The 16,533-nt window shown below is 38.0% G+C and overlaps 1 protein-coding gene across 2 annotated transcripts; it reads right to left on the minus strand.

Moving 5' to 3' along the window:
* Nucleotides 1-5,222: 5,222 nt before the first annotated feature.
* ANKRA2 (ankyrin repeat family A member 2) lies at nt 5,223-16,494 on the minus strand. 2 transcript variants are annotated; one of them, XM_060093039.1, is made up of 9 exons: nt 15,991-16,494; nt 12,864-13,256; nt 11,856-12,014; nt 9,887-9,952; nt 7,790-7,887; nt 7,159-7,284; nt 6,799-6,865; nt 6,211-6,291; nt 5,223-5,637 (listed from the first exon to the last, which is right to left on the minus strand). In XM_060093039.1, exons 2-9 carry the CDS (start codon nt 13,150-13,152, stop codon nt 5,582-5,584), a joined length of 942 nt encoding a protein of 313 aa, XP_059949022.1. In that variant the 5' UTR covers nt 13,153-13,256; nt 15,991-16,494; the 3' UTR covers nt 5,223-5,581. The 2 variants fall into 2 exon arrangements, with proteins under 2 accessions (XP_059949022.1, XP_059949021.1); XM_060093038.1 differs by lacking the exon at nt 5,223-5,637 and adding an exon at nt 5,689-5,896.
* Nucleotides 16,495-16,533: the final 39 nt, after the last annotated feature.

A 16,533-nucleotide genomic window follows, 5' to 3' on the forward strand; every position in this document is an offset into this window, starting at 1 on the left:
AAAATCAGTAGGCTAACTGGATTTTAGAGAAAATTCAAAGCTATAAACCTTAAAAATCTTTATAGTTTAGTGATTAACATCCTCCATTACATCCTCCATAAAAACATTTTTTTCAAGCTATTGGCAATATTTTTTTAAAGTTCAAGAATATTAAAATGATTAACCTTTTTCATTGAGCTCTCTGGTTCACAGCTTCTTTCACCATGGAAAAAGTGAAAGTGAAAGTGAAAATGAATGATATGGTCTGGTCAGGAGGAGGATGTGAGAGAAGCGTTGTCACCAACACTAGGAGGCTTATATTAGTTTACCTGTCAGCTGATGACAGAAGAGCCATTACAAAGGTGATTACCTTACTCCCAGGCTGGCTTTCACTGAAGTACTAAAAAGGGTCATGGCCACACATCCTTTTTCAATGTCATGTGAGATGAAGGCCACCCAAGGATTACCTAGAGAAATGTAATTTGATTCACCATTTACTGTTTATTCAAGGTCCCAAACTTAGTGAAGTTACATGTTAATTTGGATATTTCTGTCTGGTAGAGAAGCAAATAATTTCTGTCTTGTGGAAAAAATCCCCCAAATGATCATTTCTGTCCCTGTTGGACAACAGTCAGATTTGTATATAACCCAGCCAGCACTCTTATCTTAACATTGCTAAAAATGCTCAGATTTTCAAATGCTCTTAGAGCCAGTTTTCATATCTTACTCGTTTCCTCATTGAAACGGAGCAGAACCCTATATGGTCCTTCCCCCCGCACCGCCCCCCCCCCGCCCCCGCCGCCCCCGCCGCCCCGAGTCCGCAGCCTGCCTTTTGTCTGTGAAAAAACTTTAGCCAAAGAATAAGTTTAATCAGAGAAGTGAGAAAATGCAGAAACAAAGGAAAACAGTCAAAGGAGACCAATAATATGTATAGCTGATTCACTTTGTTATAAAGCAGAAACTAACACACCATTGTAAAGCAATTATACTCCAGTAAAGATGTTAAAAAAAAAAAAAGGAGACCAATAATAATAGTTTAGTCATTAAGCATAGTCAAGGACTTTAGTTCCTCCTCAAGGGCTATAGATAATATTCTGAGCCATATCCTGTGAGCTGTCTTATAGAGACTGAAACCCCCATCAGGTGGAAGAAGTTAACTACATGATGACCAGACTGTAGCCATGACATAAGCTGCCACAGTTCCAATAATTGGCCTCAAGAAAATGGGGACAAACCGACCCCGGAACTGAAGATTAATTGTACTTAAGATGACGCTGGTCAGACTACCGATGACCAATTTCAAGATGCTGTCAGAGCTGTCGGTGCTGTTTCTGCATGTAGCCCCCTCCCTCCCTCCGTCTATAAAAGCTCTTGCCCCCTGGTTGTAGGTGGTGGGATTCGGCCTTTGGACAGGAGTCTGCACCCCCCACCCCCCACCCCGGATGCCGACATCCAAAATAAAGCACACTTTCCTTTCCACCAACCTTGCCTCTTTATTGAGCGGTGAGCAGCAGCTGGACCCCCCTTTCGGTTACATCATCGGTTAATAAATTGAATTAAATCTTTGTCATGTGTTCATTTTATTCGCATGAGTCATGTAACCTTTTGAAAATTATATTTGATCAGTTTTGAAGGTCATCCACTGAGATGTTTGAGGGGATTAACCCAATGGAGACAAATTAAATCTATTTGCTTGCACATCTTTTCTTGGCTTCTGAAGTAAATCCCTGGGTGGCAACAGAACTTTAAATTTTCTGACTCTCTAGTTCTTTTTTTCTTTTTCTACTGATATTACGTATTTGTTTTTATGTCTGGCTTGTACACCTTCCGTGTACTAAGTTAGTCTGAATTGGTGTCAGCAATGATTGGGGATTTGCTCTTATGGTCTATTTGGTGATCTCTGATGGGTGTATAATGAAGACCTGTTCTCTGTTGGGTGGAACATGACAGAGAATCCACTTAGTAGTCTTTTTTGGTTTTGTTTTTGCTCTTTTTAAAAAAATCTATTTGTCTATTTGCAACCTTAAATCAATTGAGAACTATGTGCTCACTGGAAGAAAAATAACTCTAAGTTTTTGTTTCTGGTTCACTTCTGATTTGTAGCTAATATACAAAGCTAGACGTTCTCCCTCTGTTTGTGTGTCTGTATGTCTATAATTAAGAAAGACCTTTACCTCTCGTTGTGTAAGAGAAATATCTTCCTAACACTGGAGGGTATTAAAAAACTAGATTAGTAGGGCTTCCCTGGTGGCGCAGTGGTTGAGAGTCCGCCTGCCGATGCAGGGGACACGGGTTCGTACCCCGGTCCGGGAAGATCCCACATGCCGCGGAGCGGCTGGGCCCGTGAGCCATGGCCGCTGAGCCTGTGCATCCGGAGCCTGTGCTCCGCAACGGGAGAGGCCACAACAGTGAGAGGCCCGCATACTGGGAAAAAAAAAAAAAAAAACTAGATTAGTTTATAAAGATAGTCACTTACATGAATCAAATATTCCCTCAAATCCCAGAAGATAAAGAAACTGAACCTCCTCTGGTATTTTGTGTGCTAGAGTATTAAGAAAAATATTTTTCTTACAGAAATCATTAGCTAGGAAACATTTTAAGAATTCAAGTTTACATAAGGATAGTCCATTTCCAGCATCACCTGGAAACTTGTTAGAAATTTAAATTCTTGAGTCCCAATCCAGACTGACTGAATCAGAAACTCTGTGGGTGGGACTCAGCAATCTATATTTTCAACAAGCCCTCAGATCGTTCTGATATACACTAAAATTTGAGAACCACTAATCTGGGGAAAACTACCTAGTTCAACTCACTGCTTACTATTGACTAAAAGTACCGGATTTAGTGAAGTTACATGTTAGTTTGTAGATTTCTATACTATAGATATGCCAGTAATTTCTGTCCAGTGGAAAAGATAGCCTCAAAGGTTATGGTTTATGGCCTTGTTGGATGTTCATCAGATTTGTGTCTAACTCAGCAAGCTTATACTAACATTGACTAAAATATCTAGCTCTTGGAATTAGTTTTAACATCTAACTGGTTTCCTTACCAATTAATTAGTTGAATAAAATCTTTGACAGGTGTTCAATTTATATTTACATAGAATAATGTTTTTAAACTTTTTGAAAATTATGTTAGTGTATTTCACTCTGTGGCAGTAATGAGCCCTAGTACTGTACTAGGCAGTGAGTGCCTTGACAGCAGGACTGTGTCTGTTTTTGCTCAGTATTTTATCCTCACATCAAGCAGTGTCTGGTACATAAGCTCTAAATAAGTTTTTGTGCAATCAATAAACACTACCTAAAAGGTATTTGATTTTTTAAAAAATAAATTTATTTATTTTTGGCTGCGTTGGGTCTTCGCTGCTGCACATGGGCTTTCTCTAGTTGTGGCGAGCAGGGGCTACTCTTCTGTTGTAGTGCAAGGGCTTCTCATTGTGGTGGCTTCTCTTGTTGCGGAGCACGGGCTCTAGGTGCGCGGGCTTCAGTAGTCGTGGCGCACGGGCTTAGCTGCTCCGCGGCATGTGGGATCTTCCCAGACCAGGACTCAAACCCGTGTCCCCTGCATTGGCAGGTGGATTCTTTAACTACTGCACCACTAGGGAAGTCCAAGGTACTTGATTTTTTTTTTTTAATTATTTTTTTTTTTTTTGCGGTACGCGGGCCTCTCACTGTTGTGGCCTCTCCTGTTGCGGAGAACAGGCTCCGGACGCGCAGGCTCAGTGGCCATGGCTCATGGGCCCAGCCGCTCCACGGCATGTGGGATCTTCCCCGACCGGGGCACAAACCCGTGTCCCCTGCATTGGCAGGGGGACTCTCAACCACTGCGCCACCAGGGAAGCCCCTAAGGTACTTGATTTTTAAAAGAGGAATTTCAGAACTGGCCCATAAGTATCATTCCTGTTGTTTTAATTAACTTTGTCTATTTCTTAAGGGATTTTTCTGGGGGTTGTTATCAGGGACCCCGAGGCTAAAAGGTGATAGAATAGGAAAGGGGAATTTTGTTCAAGATATTCTGAGATCTGTTGGTTGTCGACCTGAGTCCGATTAGGAGTGGTTATTTTAGAGTCAATCCCAGCATAGGTTGTTTGGTTGCTGTTCAGTTGCGGAGAGCACTTGCAAACAATACTGAGTGATGTGCCCAAAGGGATCATTGGATTTTGTTACTTTATAATATGAACAGGAAGTAACAAACACTTCATGGATAATATGCCATCAATAAGAAAAGGAACCAAATGGAAGGGTGAATGGTTTTAGGTAAAATCAATTTAAAGCATATGCCTGACAAGGGGGGAAGCATTAGTACTATTTTCACGTATGATTTAGCTTGCCTTTAGAGTGAACATCTATCATTTTTTTCTTCCTGTAGTTTTCCTTTAGGCCTCCTGCTTTCCAGGTGGTCTGGGGGCAATGGTAGGTTGTTAACCAGTCATCCCCTTCTCCCCTCAACTCCATACAGTGGTGCATTTATATCCCATGCTAAATAGATTTCTGCCTCCTGGAAAATTTAATCCTGAGCAGAATGATAAACAAAGGGGATTTAGGCATTACCAAAGCGGCATCCAAAATGACTGGCCATGACTTCCTGATTGAGATCCCTGGCCTAGTTTCATCCCTTTGGTAATTGCCTGCTTCTTCAGCTTTTCCTTCCATTCTGTGTCTTTCCATTAATTCCTTTTTGCTTAAATTAGCTAGATCAAGTTTATGTGGCTTACAACCCAACTGTCATAACTGATATCACCCCTATTTTCCAGATGAAGTGATTTAACCCAAGTCCCATGCTCAGTGGTCATGTCAACTTCTAGCTCGTGGCTCTCTTCCAAATGTTGGTGTAGCACGAGTTTATAATGCTCCTTTAGTGGAATTAAAGAGTATCTGACTTTTATTGAAGAAGTGAGTTCTCTTTCACAGAGGGCTTTTCCTACTGAAAACTTATTCACAAGGGAAAAATATTCTCAATATACTTCTAGAAATGACAATCAATAAGTCTTTGTTGACTAATTAACATTCAGTTTATTTTAATTATATTGTTTGATCTAATAGAGTATCCTGGCAGGACAGAAGGGTTAAACTAAAAATCCCAAAGAGATACCTTAATCATCTTATGCAATGTAAAAAGAACAACCTGCATGCAAACTAACAGGAGAAAAGTACTTTATTCATTTATAATATCATTTTGTAAACAACCACACTGTGCATTTTTAAATTTAATAATAACAAATTTTTTTCCTATGGATTTATAGCAATCTCTATATAAAGTCAATGAGTTAATACAAGAGTGAAGATGAATAGGGCAGAATAATTTCCGAAAATGTTAAATTACAGCACTTGATACAAACACAGATAACTATCTGTACCATAAAAATTTACATGCCACAAAACACTCATTTATAATTTTAAATATGCGGTAAAACACATTTATAAAAAAGCATCAACATTAATTTTATTATAAACCAGTGAATTACTCAGAGGAATATTTATTAAAACTTACTAAAAATCAGTCAATATTGCAACTGAGGTAAAAATTTATAAGTAAACAAAACTATCATTTATAAGGGCCAAAAGTAAACGGAAGGGCAGACAACACTTTCTGATGACTATGTCTACTCCTTGATGTTCTGAAGCAGTTTCAGTAAATGTGACTCAATAACCTGTTGAACTAGAACACACAGGTGATCAAGACAATAGCATGTTGATTACAAAATTTTAAAAACTATCAAATTCAACTTAACATCACCAACGTTTTCCTAAAATAATTTCTAATTAGGATATAATCATAGTCTGAGGGCAATAAGATTACAATGCAATACTTCAAACTTAGTCTGTCACTGACTTTAGTAATTGTCCAAGTCACTGGGTTTTCTGTTCTTGGTTTCTAAATTTTGAAACTGAAGGAGAGTCCAGAATACAAGGTTGTTCTGAGGAACAGAGAAAGGGCAACTATAAAGCATTTTATAAATAGTTTGCTATGAAATGTTAAACACATCTTGTAAATAGGTGCACACGTATCCTCCAGCAACTAATTATTTGGGTTGGTGAAAAGTAATAGTAACAAACTCATTTCTAGACTTTGTAGGAATCTATTGATTTTGCCCACAGTTGAAAGTATATGTCAGGAGTTAGGATAACATGCATGTTCTATAACTGCAAGTGATGAGAATAGTTTGGACCACTGGTTTGTATTATTATAGAACTTTACTAAAATGAAACCTGAGAGTTCTAAACCACTTACCACTTCTATAGCCCAAGGCTACAGCTAGATCCATAGAATTGTATCCAGAGTCGGTTTCAATTGTTGGGTCAGCTCCATTTTCTGTACCAAAACAGAAAAATCTACATAAATAAAATGAAAATATGGATATGTTTGTCTATCACTGGCTCATGCGCAAGTAGCGGGACAGATTTTCCGCAAATTTGGAAGGTATTTTCAGGATGGTCTGACAAAGTATAGAGTACACAGAGGGCATAGAATTCACTCTGGCGGGTCAGAGGGAAGACACTTCAAACATACGGGCATCCTCTAGAGCAACTGAAACTAATACACCACTACAGACAGCACTCAGGCTTAAAGACACTGCGGACAGAGAAAAGAGCTGAGGATTTGCATGTGATCCCTAAAAGGAAAGCAACAAGGACAGATACTGCGATTGCAGGCATGCTGTGTGATGGAGCTACAGCTTACATGGGAACCTTAGGGCAGCAGGTGCTCCAAGGGTGAATAACATATTTAATAATAGTTCAGGATTCTCCTGAGGCTAGCTTGTAAAAAATAATGTCTTCATATGGCGTTTGCTAAATATTTCCACTCTTATCTGCTTACCTAAGAGCATTTTTACACATTTCACATGATTTCCATGTACAGCGTAAAGCAAAGGCGTCCCTCCATTCTGCAAAAGGAAAGGTGATTTAGTTTTTCAAGGTGAGCAAGATTCAAATAATTTAATGCTCCTGTGAATTGGGCATGTAAAAGTAGTTTAAGGTAATTTTAATATTTTGTGAAGAATACTTAAATCAGAAATAATAATTGAGTTTAGGACATTACCTTTTTCTCCCAGCTGTTTAATTAACTAAGGTAATTAATTATTCTTCCAAGGGTTTAATAAAGCTTATTATGTCTCCCCAAACCAAATAAATCCTAGAGTTTGTTCCAGTAATTTAAAAATCAGTGTTACAGACTCACCCAGTCATATTCATTTACATCAACTCCACAATCCAGCAGCATTTTGACAATATCTGTGTAGCCCTTACTACAGGCTAATGACAGTGCACTTTCTCGACCTTTTCCTAAAAGCTGGGGATCAGCACCCTGCAGTGGGAAATAGAGATAAAAGACTTTTCAGTTTATGAAAACAAGAATATTGTTACTTCTGTCAATAATAATTACAGTTCAACACTTAGGTCAGGTAATGTTCTGGGGTTAATAAAGAAAGAACACAAACTTCTACTCCTGGACGTTCTGTTATCAAGGTTGTCTGAAGGCCTGCCTTCCTCCCTCTACCTCAATCCTAACTATCTTGTCACTCTGGAGTCAAATTGTATCTTCTCCAAGAAGCTTCTCCTACAGGGCTGACAGGACTTTTGTTCCCATCGTGCTTAGCGGGGCTGGGCATTCACTTCTCTCTCCAGCTTCATGGATGACTACACTTGCCTGCTCAACCAGATGCAAGCTCCACAAGAATATGAAGAGCATGTAAACAGTTTTTGGATCCTCTACCATTACATCTAGCTGGCTGGAGATGTAATAACTTTACTAAATACTTAACTGAACTTAAGTAACTGTACATATACATTTTCTGAGGCATTTTCCTTACATTCTGAAGTAGAAACTCTACCACAGCTATTTGCCCGTGTGCTGCAGCCCACATCAGAGGAGTAAATCCTTCTTCGTCCGTGTGATTGATAACATTTTCTATTTAAAAGAAAAGCAATTTTTGTGATCTAATTTAACAACCACATATTTATATCTCTATGAAAATATTGGCATTCTAAAAAGGTGACTATATTACCCAATGAGGTTCACGTTGTGCTGACTGGTGTTCACTGAAGTGCTGTGTGTTTTTGCAATTTGCAGTCTCAATGTATTAAACTGTGCCTCAAGGTACGTAGCTGAGTTCAAATAGCATATTATTTAAAGTATAAACTACCAGACACAACATAATGCTAGGTACAGGGCAGTCCACAGGACACTGGACTCAGAATCAGGAGACCAGAGTTTGAATCCTGATTGTCACTTTCTAGCAGTGTGATTCTGGGCATGTCATTTAATTCCTCTAATATCCAGAATAATACCTTGCTTATCTCAGTAGTTAGCTGGAAGGATCACAATAAAAATGAGGTTATACGATAGCCCTTAGCATTTCATAGATACATATTATAAAAAGCCCCAAATTAGTAAAGCTATTTTTACTCTCTAGCCAATACTGCTGCCTTTGAGTTTCTTAAAATTTTTGGTGGTTTGCTAACATAATATAATATGAATGAAGACTGAATAATCTGAAACACATTTCTATGCAATTCTACCTCAAAACCCATTTTGTTCCCTAGATTCAGTCTACCAGGTATAAAGTCCACAGTTTTTTCCCTAAATTTATTTAGTAGATTGAGAATAAAACCTTCAAATGTTTATAAACAAATAGGAATATAATGATGAAGTCTTTCTTATAAAAGAATGACATGATTTAAAAAAAACCACTCTTTAATCATATGCCCTGCATTCAACTGATAATGTTGGGACAATTGGCTAACTTTTTGAAAAATGAAAATAAAAGTAAAGCTCCACCTTTACCTCATTACACCAAAACATATTCCACATGGGTCAAAGATTGAAATGTAAACAAGAAACCACAGAAGTTCTAGAATAAGGTATGAGTGAATTTATTTATAATCTTGGAATAGGAAATCTTTTCTAAGCAAGATATAAAACTCTGAAGTCACAAGGAAAAAAATAAATTTACCTCTTAAAAATGTTAAGCCTGTGTTTGAAAACATCATAAAGTCAAAGGAAAAATGGCAAACTGGGAAAAAACTAGATTCAACATAAACAAAAAGTGAACTTCTTTAATTTAGGTAAGAGTTCATATAAATCAATATAAAACAGGCAGTTCACACAAAAAGAAATTCAAATAGATCATAATTTTTAAAAGGCAAACAAAACCAGTATGAAATTCCATTTTTCACCCATAAGATTAGCAAAGATTAAAGTCTGATAATATTCTGTGTCAGTGAGGGTATGAGGAAGTAGAAACTCTGACTCTGGTGTGAGGACAGGGCAAACATCTGGCAATGTATATAAAAATAAAAATTCATATACCTTTTGACTCAGCAAATATACTTGTAGGAATTTACCCTATGGATATATTTTTTTTAAATGCCAACAATATTGTTATTTAATAGAAACAAACTGGAATCAACTACCACCAGGGGAACTAGTTAAAAAATAAAAAACATAGTATATGCATATGCAATACAATGCAAAATCACAGACCTATTAAAAAGAATGAAATAGATCTTTATGTGCTTATATGGAAAGATCTCAAAATTTAAGTGAAAAAAGTAAAGCGCAATGCAGTGTGTATAGTTTCCCTCTTGTGTAAATAAAAAAAAGCACATATATACTATACTTTCACATATAGCCCCAAGTATAAATATTTTCCAGGAAAGTCTTCTGAAAATATGAGAAACTTATAATGTTTGCTTCTGCAGAAAAGGCGAGGGTGGTAAGGGAAGCTTTAACTTCTATACCTTATATTACTATTTTTTTTAAAGTATCTAGTGGGTTATCTGCCTGGTGAGATTGTTCAACTATTTTTTTTTCTCTTTATACTTTCTTGTATAAAATGAAAACAATAACAAATCTGATAAATCCTATTAAATTTGTTTTAAATACATCTAAAAAAATAGGCTAGTACCTTGTTCAATACGAGCAGCCAGGTAGAGCATCTCTCCCTGAGCAGCCAACTGGTGAACAGACAAAGCTGAAACAATACCATAAAAAGTGTCATGTATATCTGTAGGTACACTTTCATCATCTCATTGTTCATGTCTGTGTAGAAATTTTCCTTTCCAAAACGCGAACTATCATTTCATTGTTTAAAAAAATCTAACTTAAAATATAGCCTAACATTTGCAGGTGTCAGAATTACCTTAAATATCTAAGAGTCTGAGAATTGACTCATATATGTTTAAGGTAATTCTGACATCTGCAAAGTATTATTATCAGTGAATACGCAAATTGTTTGATTATTAACAATGCAAATTGTTACTGATCTTATGAATTAAAGAAATGGTTTAGGTACTTAATTTTTAACATGGTATCTCTTTATCCAAACTTATAAGGAAGTATAAGGAAGTTGGGTCTAAAAGACTCTGTTTTTTAATTGACTGTATTCATTTAAGTCCCAAATATCATTATTTCAAGAGGCCATGGGTATTTCTTAACTTTTGGAGGACTAAGATAGTAAATTACAAACTAGCTGAGAGGAAATTCTTGAGTACAGACCTGTTTGTGGCTAATTAGCTGTGTGACCCTGGAGACCTGATTAAACATTTTTGTCTAACATGAGGTATGTGAACCACATGATCCCTAGTTGTTTTTTTCAAAAATTCTATGGTTGGGGAATTCCCTGGTGGTCCAGTGGTTAGGACTCGGCGCTTTCATTGTGGGGCCCCGGGGTTCAGTCCCTGGTCAGGCAACTAGGATCCCATTAAGACTCTCGGCGTGGCCAAAAAAAAAAAAAAAAATTCTATAGTTGGAATATTTTAAGACAATCTCTTTATTTTAAAACAAAGCCAAACAGGTACTGTTCTATGACAGTTCATCTTAAAAATCAGTATCACTTGATCCTTGATTTAGGATGATATGACTGGTAGGCCTTAATACAGAAAGGAAAGCAACTGGGAGGCATATGCAAATTTACATAAATAAAACAGAAATGGCTCTTAGGTAGAGTCAGAGTCATGAACTCTTTCTAGCTTACCTGCTACAGCATACAATTCAAAATCAGGAGGGACGTAGTGTTTCCAAAGTAAAAACATATATTTCACCATGCTTTAGAATACAGATGCATTTATGTTGTATTCTCAAATATAATTCCTAACATCAAATTGCTAACTGGTTTCCTCTCGTTAAGAAACCCGTACTGGGCTTCCCTGGTGGCGCAGTGGTTGAGAGTCCTCCTGCCGATGCAGGACACGGGTTCGTGCCTAGTCTCGGAAGATCCCACATGCCGTGGAGCAGCTGGGCTCATGAGCCATGGCCGCTGAGCCTGCGCGTCCGGAGCCTGTGCTCCGCAACGGGAGAGGCCACACAGTGAGAGGCCCGCGTACAGCAAAAAAAAAAAAAAAAAGAAACCCGTACTATATAGAATATTTTCTAGTTTACAGAGAAAACCCTTCATTTTATTTCTTCTATAGTAATTCTACATTAAAAAAATTGTAAATTCAAAGTTTTTAAAGAGGTGATTTCATATTCATATTATATTCAAATTTGAAATTATAGTAGACATCACTCAGCTTTTACTACAAGTCATTTGTTGATCAGTGATCTAGTTTATAAAATGCACTCCAAGAACACAAAAACACAATGTCTTGCTTTGCACAAAGTTCAGAATAACTCATTGTTTTTATAGTAAAATTATGAAGGTTTTAAGAATTAATATTTCAATCTGTATTTGTTCTCAACAGAGAAACATAAAACATGAAATATTTGAATATGCAATAATATGTGAAAGAGTTTTAAATTACTAAAACTATCAGGACATCACTTAAGCTTTCCAAAATAGAATATGCATTTAATGAAAATAATGTTTCAAAGCCAAACTCTTGAAACCATAACATTAGTAATAACAATATTCTAATACATCAGTGGGAAATACTTACAATTTGCTAACAGAGGTGTGGTTGAGACCTCATTTCCTCTGTGTTTGTTGGTTAAAGTAGTTGACTGTTTTATGGGTGAGAAGTGCTTTGTTGTAGAGGGAGTGTAGACATGCCTTACTTGAATTCCCGGAGAAGGAGATGTATGGATACTGCATTCAGCTAAGTAAAATTAATTTAAACACATTAAAACAATATTTTAACAACAAAGCATTTCAAAGTTCTATGTCAATGTTTACATTAAAAAAGAAATACAAGATGTATAATATCTTCAACTGGTTCTCAAGTGATACTATTTTTTTGCCAGAAAAAATCTGTACTAGTGGGCTTCCCTGGTGGCGCAGTGGTTGAGAGTCCGCCTGCCAATGCAGGGGACATGGGTTCGTGCCCCGGTCCGGGAAGATCCCACATGCCACAGAGTGGCAGGGCCCGTGAGCCAGGGCCGCTGAGACTGCGCATCCGGAGCCTGTGCTCCGCAACGGGAGAGGCCACAACAGTGAGAGGCCCACGTACCGCAAAAAAAAAAAAAAAAAAAATCTGTACTAGTAAAAGTTCCAGAAAAAAAAATCAATATTAATCTTGAGCAATTTTATCCAGAGATTAGTTTTTTTATTCGATAGATTGTTATAAAAGTAAATCTACAATATGATGACAGATTTCACTGTATTAAAGCATTGGAAGCTAATGCCAATCATATATTCATGGAGTTAATTCATTTACAAAAGGCACAAAATTTTTTTCTCCTAAAATTTTAAAAAGTACAATAATAAACTTTATTAGAGAATTTATAAATAAACAAAGGTCAAGGAAGAAGTAAAAATCAACATGTACTCATGGACATTATATAACATGAAATTATTTAATTTTGGTTTCTATGAGATTCTAGAAAATCATAATTAAAGATGACTTCCAAACTCTTCGCAAACTCAAAATCTCATGATAAGGGAAAAAAATAAAAAATAAATAAACAAAAACAAAACAAATGCAGATATTTATACCATAACTTTCAACCTTTAAATAGGACAGATGCCACCTCCAGGTCAGAGTTAACTTGATCTTGAATATTTTTACTATCTTCTTCATTTAAGGACTTCACAAACCGAGAACAGACATTCATATCAAATCTGTTAGGCAGTATGAATTTCATTCCCATGGCAACACCCTGAGCTGATCCTTCTTCTGCATTTGAGTCCAGCTGATGTTCTATTTTAATGTCTGGCATGCCAGTTAGACTGTAACTGCTGGGGCACTCTTCTACTATCAGCTGGGCTCCAATATCCAAATTTGCTGATGTAGCCATGATTTCAACTGTAGTTTCAATAATTAAAACATTTCTTCATGATTTCCCCTTGGTTTTATAAGAATGGCATACAGTGTATTCTTCAAATTTGGGTATTAAAACATCTGAAAGAAAAAAATTAAAAGTATTATATCAACTTAATGTATACAAAATAATCATTTTCAATCACGTATGCACACAGTGCTCTTATTAGCACCTATACATAATAGAAACCATACAATCTCCAGAGGTAGAAAAACCTGGGTCTGAATTCAAGCTTCACCATTTATTAGCTGTGTGAATCTGTACAAGTTCCTCAACCTCTCTAAGTCTCAGTCTCACTTGTAAAATGGGTATACACCAGTAACCTCACATGACCCTGGCAAAGACCAAATGAAATACAGTAACATTCTCACCGCCATCACTAGGTCCCAACAAATTTTACTTATCCTTTTCTCCCCTTTCCTATTCCTGAATGTTGCCAAATGGATTTTTTAAAAATCAGGCTAACAACAAAAATAAACTTTCATATAAAAACTTTAACCTTTAATCTGAGGTTTATTTTTTAACATGCTGTTAAAATTTGAATTTAAGAAAAGATAAGGGGGCTTCCCTGGTGGCACAGTGGTTGAGAATCTGCCTGCCAATGCAGGGGACACGGGTTCGAGCCCTGGTCTGGGAGTATCCCACATGCCGTGGAGTAACTGGGCCCATGAGCCACAGCTACTGAGCCTGTGCATCTGGAGCCTGTGCTCCTCAACGAGAGGCCGCGACAGTGAGAAGCCCGCACACCACCATGAAGAGTGGACCCCGCTCGCCACAGCTAGAGAAAGCCCTCGCACAGAAACGAAGACCCAACACAGCCAAAAATAAATAAATAAATTTATTTAAAAAAAAAAAAAAAGAAAAAAGAAAAGATAGAACTCATGTTGTACCCAAGTCTATCAGCATCTACAATATCCATGATTCCTGGATAGTGAAAGGCTTTACAAAGTTTTGGTTATGATGAACTGAAGACATACTTATTAATCAGTTTTTGTTCAGATCAAGTGTTAGCAGCTTAATACAGGTTTTTATGAAAAATAAAGTGTACAGATTACAGACTGGCTTCCTTTGCTTTAGCATCTCTAGGACATTATAATCTAAGTATAATTTTTGGTCTCAATCTTTGTAATAAGTATTAAGAAATTAGAATTATTGATTTTTTTCCAAATATAGATTGTCAAGACATGAACTCAATAAACGCGAACTCTCAAAACAGAGGTTAGAAGCACACCTGTTACTGAATCATTTACTATTGTTTTAAAATGAATTTTCAGTAAGGTAATCACTGGCACTTTCCTATGGACCTTAATATAATTTCAAGAGAAATTTCATTATTGTACCTAAAATTGCTTCTAAAAAATGGAAGAACTCCAAGGCATATAATTGTTTTAGACATATAGTCACTGAGACAAGAGAAAAATTAATAGCATCCAGTTAATTTTTTCATGTTAGGGCTTACTGCCTCAGAAATTTTGAGGGTGCAGGGTGTTTTAAAATTGTAATTAATTGGAACTAACAGAGAAAAGTGCATTAGGACCACAGTGGAGCAAAGGTTGGCAAATCATACATTTACAGATAATCACTTTTACAGTTTTAAAACATCTTCCAAGATTGATCGTTATAACAATCCTCTGAGTAGTCAGGGCAGGTAATCATTATGTTCACTACAGAGAAGAGAAAAGAGGAGCTCACAACTCCATCACCCTGTTCGTTAAAAGAAAAAGCAGCACTAAACTAATCCAAAACTTCCAAGGGAGAAAGAGTTGAAGAAATAATAAACGCTAATAATAATAAAGAAAGTTAACAAGTAACAAAGTCAACACACTTCAGCAAACGGTAAGAAGGAGACTAAAACAGAAAATGAGTTGTGATTCAAATGGAGGTGGAGGGGCAACGCAGAGGTCTTTAAAAGTATATTACAAGATATGAACTGTGTTTCCTGAGGGAAGATCCATCTCCCACAGACTCCTACCCAGAGTTGGGTGAAGTGCAACTCCCCTGAGCTCACTCAGCACCCGCATATATCTTTATTTTAGCATTTATCATTCTCTTGAAAATTTCCATTTAAACTCCTAATAAATTGAAAACTCCTCTAGGATGGGGGGGCACTCTTACTAATTTTTGCACACAAACAGTGCTTGGTTCTATCACGTACTGCATAAATATTTTCTGATCTGAACCTTAACAAAGGTTCTATTCTTTTCTATCCTGAAATGAGCCTTCAAGATGCTCAACATCTGCTGATTAGCTCTGGCTTTCCGTTCCCAACATCACTACCAACTAGCTGTGCAACCCTGGACAGAGAAATCATATACGTTTCCTAAGACTCATTTTATTCAGATAAGATGAAGATGGTTGAAATAGGTATCTCTAATATTCTTTCCAATTCTAAACATCTTCCATGTTACAGATCAGGGTTTAGACATGGAATTACCAGTCTTTGAGGGAAGAAGAGCAAATGTACTCGGGGGAGGAGGGAGTGGAAACAGAACGCTTATCTTGGCACCACTCCAGAGAGGAGAAGCAACACTGACTGGTTAAGCCATAGTTTTGAAGTATAAGAAAGGAAGGGGGAAAAAAAAAAAGATGATCGAGAAGAGGAGGCGGTGAGAAAAAGAGGTAAGGCCAAGGAGAGCTAGGATCACCTCAATCTGTCAGAGCCCAGGGATAAGGGGAGAGAGACCCTAACGAAATAAAACGGGCAACTGGGTTAATCCACAGTGGGTGCTAGTAACAGGAGCCCCCCGGTTCTTCCTCATTCTGGAGTTGTCCTACAAGGACAGGAAGGTGCTATGAAAATGAATGATGCCTCACAGGCCACAGGTGTCCCGGCGTCCCAGGACAGGAACCCGCTGGAGGGGAGACTGTTGCAGGGAGGTAAGTCCTCTCTGTCGCCTCCCGCCAACTCTGCCCGAAAAATCCCAGCGCGGCTCGGGTAGGGAGGGCGGAAACTCTGGCTCAACCGCGGCGGGCTGGTCCCGGGGATAGGGGCCGGAGGCCGACCGTGTGGGAGCGAAAGGCCTGGCGACCGCCTTCGACAGCCCACAGCGAGACGGGCCTTTCCATCTGCGGCCAGATTCACTGCAGGGCCCCAGCCCCCGGCTTGTTTTGACCGCGACGTCACTTCCGATTTCTTCTTTCGGTTTCCGGCCAAAAAATGTGCCGCACCGATGAAGCTGTTGCAGGGAGGGATTTCCAGGTATTTTCCCGCCGCTGCGCGATCCTTACTGAGCCATACTACAGAAACAGCGTCCCTTCGGCTACAGCTCTGGTTCACTAGCGCCAGGCCTTGGTCTCTCCCTCCGGCCACGCCTCCTCCTCCCCATCGTCCCGCCCACCGGGCTCGCCCCTGCGCAC

Source organism: Mesoplodon densirostris, chromosome 3 (genome assembly GCF_025265405.1).
Source record: "Mesoplodon densirostris isolate mMesDen1 chromosome 3, mMesDen1 primary haplotype, whole genome shotgun sequence".
NCBI classification, from domain to species: Eukaryota; Metazoa; Chordata; class Mammalia; order Artiodactyla; family Ziphiidae; genus Mesoplodon; species Mesoplodon densirostris.